This window comes from Vespula vulgaris, chromosome 7 (assembly GCF_905475345.1).
Source record: "Vespula vulgaris chromosome 7, iyVesVulg1.1, whole genome shotgun sequence".
In the NCBI taxonomy this organism is placed as follows: domain Eukaryota; kingdom Metazoa; phylum Arthropoda; class Insecta; order Hymenoptera; family Vespidae; genus Vespula; species Vespula vulgaris.
The window spans coordinates 6181807-6191676 of NC_066592.1; the positions used below are offsets into that span (position 1 = coordinate 6181807).

The 9870-nt window shown below is 26.4% G+C and overlaps 1 protein-coding gene across 1 annotated transcript; it reads left to right on the top strand.

Moving 5' to 3' along the window:
• Positions 1-3065: 3065 nt before the first annotated feature.
• On the top strand, positions 3066-3688 carry LOC127065044 (drosomycin-like). The gene is made up of 2 exons (XM_050996882.1): positions 3066-3207; positions 3412-3688. Exons 1-2 carry the CDS (start codon positions 3120-3122, stop codon positions 3558-3560), a joined length of 237 nt encoding a protein of 78 aa, XP_050852839.1. The 5' UTR covers positions 3066-3119; the 3' UTR covers positions 3561-3688.
• The last annotated feature ends 6182 nt before the right edge of the window (positions 3689-9870 follow it).

A 9870-nucleotide genomic window follows, 5' to 3' on the forward strand; every position in this document is an offset into this window, starting at 1 on the left:
TTACAATTATTTTTAATCGAAGTTTCCTCTTCTCTAATCTTTCTTCTGAACTGTAAAGTTCGAATTTGTTTTGTGAAAACAGGTATATGTAGATACTTCAAAAGTGAACCACAATATTTTCCTCATAGAGCACAAAAAAGCACATAAGTGTTTTTTTTCTTTTTCTTTTTTTCTTTCTTAATTGATACAAGAATACATTGATATTGGTAAAAAAAAATGATTTGAAAATATCTTTTTTAAATATTTAATTATCTTAAATCAAATATTTTTAACTTTGTACTGTGACTTATCTGATTACGATAAAGCTGTCGATATCATCAAGAAATTTGCAATTTGAAAATGAATTGATAAAAGATAAACTTTGCACTAAGCATATTATTAAAGTATTATTTTTGCGAAACTTAAAAAATTTGGTCAAAATGAAAATGAATAATGAAATCAAAGATTATTCGAAAATATTAATTTGATTTGTAGCATAAATGAAAACTATTCAATTAAGATTGTAGCGATAAAACTAACACTTCTTCCTTTCTTGTTCTTGTTCGTATTGTATTTGATAAAATTTCGATCAAAATTTTGATAATACACCAAACGCTATATAAGCATCATTTGCGACGTAGTCACAATTAATTAATTTCGAAAATTGAAGTTGAACACTCAATTAAAAAATGAAATTCTATCTTCTTGCCGCTCTTCTCTTTGTCGCCATGATGGCCATCACAGCAGCACCAACCGAAGGTATCTTCAATTAAAAAAAATCAATTCTTTGCATTAATAATGAACGATGTTATCTTCGTATCTCTAGATCATCTTTTCGATTCTTCTTCCAACGCTGTTGAAGGACGCGCTGGTAGATATGCAAGAACTTCTTGCACAATCCTTGGAGGTCGCGTTGGAAGCGAATGGCTTTGCAAGTTATCCTGCATCTCTCAAGGTAAATCATCAGGACACTGCAAGGGTAAATTTTGCTACTGCAACTAATAAAGTGAGTATTACAATTAACTATAAAAATAAAAAGTAACGGAATTAAATTATGTCTTTTTTAAATTTCTTTTTTCTTTTATTTTTCTTCAGATGAATTTACAATTAATCAAAAGAATTGACTAAACGAAGATGGAAAACGCCCGCATATCAGACATAATTCTTATCAAAAGAAAGCAACTATTAAATGGGAACAATTTATTCACACATATTACCTTTCCTTACACATGCTACTTTATATATATATACACATACACACACGCACACACGTCCTGTTGTGAGAGTACATAATAAAAAATTTAATTTAAACTGAACATTTAAAAATCTTTTCTTTATATTTTATCTATATTCACTTTATCTACTATTTGTCGACAAGATATATATCTCTTGGCACTTTAAATTTATATGAAAGATGCTAATATCATTGTATTATACATAATTAATAATAATCTTATGCTCAATTCAAAATTATTCGATATCAAGAGGAATTCATTTATATGTTTAATCATAACCTCTCACATGATATCAAAATACATACAAGAATTACATTTAAGAAACCTAAGATCATCATCGTTTTTCGAAAATATAAATCATTTTTTTTTAATTTATAAAAAATACAAATATTATATTTAAATCATATCCTTTATAATCGAAACATTTAAAGAACATATCATTAAATCTTAAAAAATAATTTTAATTTCATTACCTTTCATTATGTAATACTGTAATAAAAATTTTGAAGTCGATTTTCTTGAAATAACTCTTTTTCTATTAATGATCGCAATGTATTACGAAAGTCCATTTAAATAATAGTAAATACGTAGTGTTTGTTTTATCTCCAAAATAATATATCACTACGTCGATAACGATAAATCAAAATTTGATGGTTTCTGGTGTTTTCACGATATTATATGTCTTAAAATAATTTTCCATTCCTTCGTATTATCATAAAGCGTATTTAAGGAAAATAAATTTTCTCGCATGATAACTTTAAATCAATATCCAGCATTGAGGTTTGAGAAATTTACATAATTAATTGGCTAATCAATGCATTCGCCAGGATTATCAAGCAATGTGTAATCGCAAATATATTATATTATATTATATTATATTCTCAATGTATTAATAATTATTATATATTATCAATAAAAATGATCTGAGATTTACTTAGGAAACGAATTTAATTATTAATGCGAGTATCTAAACCGGATGTGATAATTAATGGTCAAATGTTTATCGCATTAGGTCTGATTGAGCAATATAGATGCATATCATCTATAAGGTTATATAACAATGAAATTATTTTATGAAAGTTAACTTATAACATTCTTTCAAAATGTGGATCCATATATATAGATATTCCTATATATATATATATGAATTTTAATAAATACAATTCACATTAGAATATATATATTTCAAATATCTAATTAATCACGATGACATGATTAAATATTAAATATAAATAATTATACGATATTCCAAATACATTATTAATGCGGCAGTTTAATTAAAGATATCGAACACTTTTAATTACAAATAATAAGCTCGTAACAATTGAATTTAGTCTCGTGTCCAAACCTTAATAATTTCTTATTAAGGTTACTATTAAGGTTACTTACTAATCTCTCGTTTTTTTAAATGCATAAACGATAAATCTCAATATTTTCTACTTCAAATAATTAAAATTTCGTTTACATTTTTAACACATTATTAGAACTTCAGTACGAATAAGTTTAAATAATAATAGTTCAATGAGTTTTCATTTACATTAGAACACACAACCAGTGACTTTTTCAACAGTTCTATAAAATTTTATTAAAATCTAAGGTTTTATTAAAATAAAAGGTCAAATAAAATTTTCTAAATAAAAAAGTAGATATCAAAAAACTATATTTTCTACTCTTTCAAATAATTGTACAACAGACAAATTTTAATACTCGTGATTTGTTTAATCAAGCTAATCAATCTATTAGTGGGAGTATCTTAATTAGATGCGACACTCGATCAATAAATGATAAGTAAATTCCGCGTGATTAATCGATATGAATTCGGGTCACCCGCATGAGTATAAAAGAACTTGCAAGAAGTCGAAACGACATGATTTGACACTTGTCAACTTAAAACAATCTATCAAAATGGCAAAAATTTACTTCCTCGCATTCCTTGCTCTTCTCGTCTTCGTTGCCGTCTCGGCACAAGAACAAGAACAAGAACAATTAAAAGGTTAGTACCTAAAGTATTCCTAATCGTTTTATAAGTATGGTTATTCAGATTTTTACGATCTAATATTCCAATTAATATTGCACATAATGTAACACGTCGTATTATATTTTCCGATCTATTGACTTTTTTTTAAATTTCCACAAGTAGAAGCTGACGATATATTAAAAGAAAAAACATAACTGCAATTTTACGTTGCACTTTCAGGAACTGTACTAGATCTTCAACTTGAAAACCCCGAAGAATATGGTTGGCCTTGCTCAGCCGGTGGAAACTCTTTGTGCACAAGAGTTTGTAGAACTCTAGGCAGAACGCTCGGAGTTTGTAACAAGGCGGGTACATGTGTATGCTTCTGAAATGTGATCGAAAACAATGGATAACTACGATAAATTAACAACCAACTGGACCTTATAAATTCTCAATAACAGTACTTTAATTTGTAATAACCCTTCTAACAATAAATTCCTAGAACATTGAAACTTTATATTTCATTTTGTTATTTTTCATTATGTATACTACAAGAAAAATAACTCGATCATATTTCTCTCTTTATACCTTTCATCTAAAATCAATTAGATTATATAGTTGTAAATAATGAAAATAAGCTCAGAGAGTAATCTTGAAAATGAGAAATGGTAATCAAAGTTTAATCGATTATCGTATTTGAAAAAATACAATGGATGGTATATACACATATGTAAAAGAAATTAGGTAGTAATATATAATGAACTTGCTTGTATCAACTTACTTCTTAACATTTTCTGATTCAAATACATCTATCATTGATCTTATCAGACTATCGAATTCAAATAATTATCATTACATTTACATTTTTAACACATGATTACAATTTAAATAAGTTTAGATAATAATAGTTCCGAGAGTTTTCATTTATATCGGAACACATAACTAGTTATTTTTTAATACTTTTTAAAAATGTTATTAAAATCAGTTTTTTCCCTGTAGTTCTTAAGATGCTATTGTTATTAAAAGATAAAAATCATAACCATTCAAACCAGGTCAAATAAAACTTTCTAAATAAAAAAGTAGATATTAAAAAACTATATTTTCTACTCTTTCAAATAATTGTACAACAAACAAATTTTAATACTCGTGATTTGTTTAATCAAGCTAATCAATCTATTAGTGGGAGTATCTAAATTATATGCGGCATTCTATAAATAAATGATAATTAAGTTCCACGTGATTGATCGATATGGATTCGGGCCACCCGTATGAGTATAAAAGAACTTGCAAGAAGTCGAAACGACATGATTTGAAGCTAGTCGACTTATAATAGTATATCAAAATGACAAAAATTTATTTCCTTGCATTCCTTGCTCTTCTCGTCTTCGTTGCCGTATCAGCACAAGAACAAGAACAAGAACAAGTAAAAGGTTAATACCTAGAGTATTCCTAATCCTTTTATAAGTATGGTTATTCAGACTTTTACGATCTAATGATTCCAATTAATATTGCACATAATGCAACACGTCGTATTATATTCTTCGATCTATTGACTTTCTTTTACATTTCTACAAGTAGTAATTGACAATATTTAATTAAAAGGGAAAAACACAACTGTAATTTTACGTTGTACTTTCAGAAACTATACTAGATCTACAATTTGAAAATCCCGAAGAATATGACTGCTCGACCAATGGATGCAGAAAAGTGTGTGAAAGAGTAAAAAGGCCGGACGGATTTTGCTTCATGGGAAAATGTTTATGTATCTTAAATGTGGCCGAAAACAACTGATAACTGAGATAAATTAACAAACCAATTAGACCTAATAAATTCTCGATATCAGTACTTTAATATGTAATAACTTTTCTGATAATACATTTCTAGAACATTGAGTATTTTATTTTGTTTATTATAATTTTCATTACATATACTAGAAGAAAAATAACGCGATCATGAATATTTCTCTCTTTATATCTTTCATCTTAAAATCAAATCAGATGCAACACTTAATGAATAAGTGATAATTGTTTCGTGTGGTTAATCGATGTGGATTCGAGCCATAAAGAAACTTGCAAGAAGTCGAGACGATATGATTTGACGCCTGTCAATTTATAACAATCTATCAAAATGGCAAAAATTTACTTTCTAAACGATTTATCGAAGAAACATCTATCGTTATATTTTGAAAAGTACATATTATAAAATACGTATAACTAAATAATTTATCAGAATTTTGGTTATCTATTGCATAATTGATAATACAATATCATCGGAAGATAAGATAGCTACTTAAATCATTATATCTGTAACACTGATTTTATTACAAATCCAACTTGATACATATATATTATTAAGTTTCTAAAAAGGAAATACGTGCGTGCATTTATCTTTACATAAGTGTATCTTTATGTAAGTGATTAATAATATTAGCTGATCATCGGATAAACACTGTTTTTCAATTTATTCCCTGATATTTATCTACATATAATATTTACATTTAATAGAATTTCTTCACTTTTATTCATTGATATTTATTTTTTAAATACTCCTATTTATTAAAATAATAAATTATTAGAAAAAGTAAATCATAATTTATATTTTTAATAAACGGATTACATTCTTTTTAAAAAAATATTCTGATTGAATATAAAACGCAATTCGATAAATCGTATAAAGCATCAATGATTACAAATGAGTATGAAGATTATCTTGATAATACTTGAAAAGTTTATGAAGCATAAAAAACACCATATGAAGTCATAATTGAAGTATATAAATATATTTATTCAATAGATGTTTTTGTTTAATTGGAAACTTTTCGTAACTATTGACGCTATCGCCATATTATGTTTCTTTCTATATGTAAACAATTAAAATTTTTTGCAACAATAATATAGTTTCAAATTTATCAAGAATCGGCTTTCATTAAAATGACCAAATTTGAATTTCTTCTTTGTCTAATTCTTGTCGCTGTTATGACAATCTCGACTCAGTCAATCGATAATAAGTGATAAAAGCACATAGATGAATAAGTGTTAACGACGTTTTGCGTGATTGATCGATTGTATTCGGGTCACCCGAGTGAGTATATAAAAACGTGCAAAAAGTCGAAATGACATGATTTGACGTCAATTGTCATAACAATTTATCAAAATGGCCAAAATTTACTTCCTTGCATTCCTCGCACTTCTCGTCTTCATTGCCGTATCGGCACAAGAAGAACAAAATAAGGGTTAGTATTTATAGTATATTAACTTTATAAAAAAAAAAAAGTAAACTTTTTATAAATATAGTTATTCAGTTATTACGATTGAATGATTCAGATCATTATTCGATATGTTATATTAAATGATACTATTTTTATCGAATTCTGTTATTTGTATATTTTTGTTATCTTCTCTTTTACATTATTATTAGTAATAACTGACAATATATCCAACAGAAGAAAGCATAACTATAATATTATGTTATATTTTCAGAATTTATTTTAGATGTACAATATGAAAATGCGAAAGAATATCGCTGGCCTTGCTCAACAGGTGGAGACAGTTTATGCAGACAATATTGTTGGAATAAAGGCAAGAGGTTTGGATCTTGTACTGCAACTGGGCACTGTTTATGTTTTATATAATGATTACTACAATTGATTATCGCAATGAACTAACAACTATCAAGGTCTCATGAACTGTTTATACCAATTTACTAATTTGTAATAAGAAATGTGACGATCCATTCATAGATTGCTTAATCTTTTATAATTTATTTTATCATTTTGCATTACTTATCCTAAACCAAAAATGATTCGATAATTAAACAAGTTCGATGAACTTCGAAGAAATTAAACATTATTTATGTCTTATGTGCTCTCAGTATGAGTAATTTAAATAAACATTAATTATTCATATTGTCGAAATATCTAGGAGTATTTGAATAAAATATGGCAAATAATGACTAAGCGTATATTAGATTGTGTACGATTGGATAAGATAAATTCGTATCATATCACGCATAAGTATATAAATACGTGTAAAAATTCGAAACGACATGATTTGACATCAGTTGTCCTATAACTATTTATCAAAATGGCCAAAATTTACTTTCTTGCATTCCTCGCACTTCTCGTCTTCATTGCCGTATCGGCACAAGAAGAACAAGATATGGGTTAGTATCTATAATATATTAACTTTATAAAAAAAAAGTAAACTTTTTATAAGTATAGTTATTCAGTTATTACGATTGAATAATTCAGATCATTATTCGATATGTTATATTAAATGATACTATTTTCATCGAATTCTGTTATCTATCGATTATTTTTTACATCGCTATTAACAGTAATAACTGTAATATTATAATATATTTTCAGGACCTGCTCTAGATATAAACGAAGAAGAATATAGCTGGCCTTGCTCAACAGGTGGAAACGCATTATGCAGTAGATATTGTAGGACTAGAGGTGGCAGGTTTGGATCTTGTACTGCAGCTAAGAAATGTTTATGTTTCGCATAATGATTACCACAATTGATTACTACGATAAATTAATAACTATCTGGACTTCATGAACTTTCAAGAATGATATAATCAATATTATTAATTTATAATAATCAATGTTATAATACATTCACAGATGAAATTGAAGATTTTATTTTATTTTGTGATTTTTTATTACTTGCACAATAAATAATTTAATAATTACTATTTTTTTTTTACACCTTCTACGTTAAATCGTTTTGATTATGTAGTTTTAAGTAGTAAAAATAAGCTCACAGTTAATCTTAACAATGAGAAATAGTCATTGAAGATACATTGATTGATATATCTTAACCAAATGGGTCGTCTATATGTAAAAGCAATAAGAAAGAAATGTATAATCAACTTGCTTGGATTTTGGCCATCTACTGGAAAAGAATTTTATTGAAAAATAAAATAGCTACTTACATCATGATATTTTTAAGTCAAACTATCATAAATCCAATTCAATATACATATATACTGTAAAGATTAAAAAACAGAATATGTGCACTTATATTGCATTTATGTTGCACTTATATTTACGTAAATGATAATGTAAAGTGACTATTGTATAAACGCCATCCCTTAATTTATTTCTCGATATTAATCCATGTAATATTTATATTTCACAGAATATTTATGATATGATATGATATGATATTTAAATTGAGTAAATTGATAAATGTGCTATCGCAAATATATTATAATTTTTTAATGTGTTACTAATAATTATACATTATCAACGAAAATGATATTCTAGAAATTTCAATAATTGTTTGATCAAACGAATCCAATTAGTATAAGAAGTACCTAAATCAGATATGGCAATAAATGAACTGATCTTTTTAATTTACGGTAACTTTGATTGATATGGATACGTGTTATCCACATGAGTATATAAGGACGGACAGGAAGTTGAAAAGACGTGATTCGAAGCCAATCGACTTATAACAATATATTAAAATGACAAAAATTTACTTTCTCGCATTCCTTGCTCTTCTTGTCTTCGTTGCCGTATCAGCACAAGAGGAAGGTATTCATAGTCCTTTTTTTAATATAATTTCTTACAATTGAATGGTTCATATTATTATTCGATATATGATGTATGATTCTATCTTCATCGAATTACTTACTTAACTATTAACTTCCTTTTACATTTCCATTATTAATAATTCACAATATATTAAGAAAAAATTTCGACTGTACTTTCAGAAGCTGATTTAGATGTGCAACTTAAAAACTCCGAAAAATTCTTTTCGGTTTGCGATCGTGGAGTTCGTTTTTGCGACAAACTCTGTAAGAAACGAGGCAATAAGATAGGAGTCTGTGGTATAGATGGATTATGTAAATGTTTAGGATTTTTGGCCGAAGACAATTGATAACTGCGATGAATTAACAAATACCTGGGTCTTATTAACTATCAATAACTAATATGTATTCTAATTTGTAATAAACAATGTGACAGTACGTTCATACATGACACAATTTTTGTATTTTATTTCATTATTTTCCATTACTTATTCTGTATAAAAAATAAATCGATAATCGATATCTTTCTTCTTACATCTTTTATCTTCAATCGATTTGAATTCAATAATTGTAAGTAGTAGAAATAAACACATGGATTAATCTTAATAATGAAAAATTATCATCGAAGATATCATTGTATTTTGAAAAACGCAATATATCGTCTATACGTAAGAGCAATAAGAAATAAATAAATAATCAACTTACTCAAATATTAACTATCTATCACAGAATTGATAAAATAATTTCATTGAATAATAATATATTTACTTACGTCATTATAACTTTAACGCTCACTATTACAAATCCAAATCGATAGTTATATTGTAAAAATTATAAAAACAAAACACGTGGATTTATATTTATATAAATGATTAATGTAAGTTGACTATCGATAAATACTGTTTTGGAATTTATTCGTCAATATTCTTGTATATAATAATTATATTTCTCATTATATATGACAAACTATAAGAAAGATTAAATCATAATTTATATTTTTATCGAACTACTTATTTATTTTTTTAAAATATTTTGATTAAATATGAAACGTAATCTGATAAGAAGATTGAAACGACAATGATTTCAAGTGGATATGAAGATTCTATCAATGAAATCCTATATATATATATCTTGAAAATTCGATATATAAAAAATCAA

What these genes read in the sequence shown, in the direction of transcription:
- LOC127065044 (XM_050996882.1), top strand. Translation starts at nt 3,120, where the DNA reads ATGGCAAAAATTTACTTCCTCGCATTCCTTGCTCTTCTCGTCTTCGTT. An exon ending in AGAACAAGAACAATTAAAAG is followed by an intron (nt 3,208 to 3,411) that starts GTTAGTACCTAA and finishes TTGCACTTTCAG; the next exon opens with GAACTGTACTAGATCTTCAA.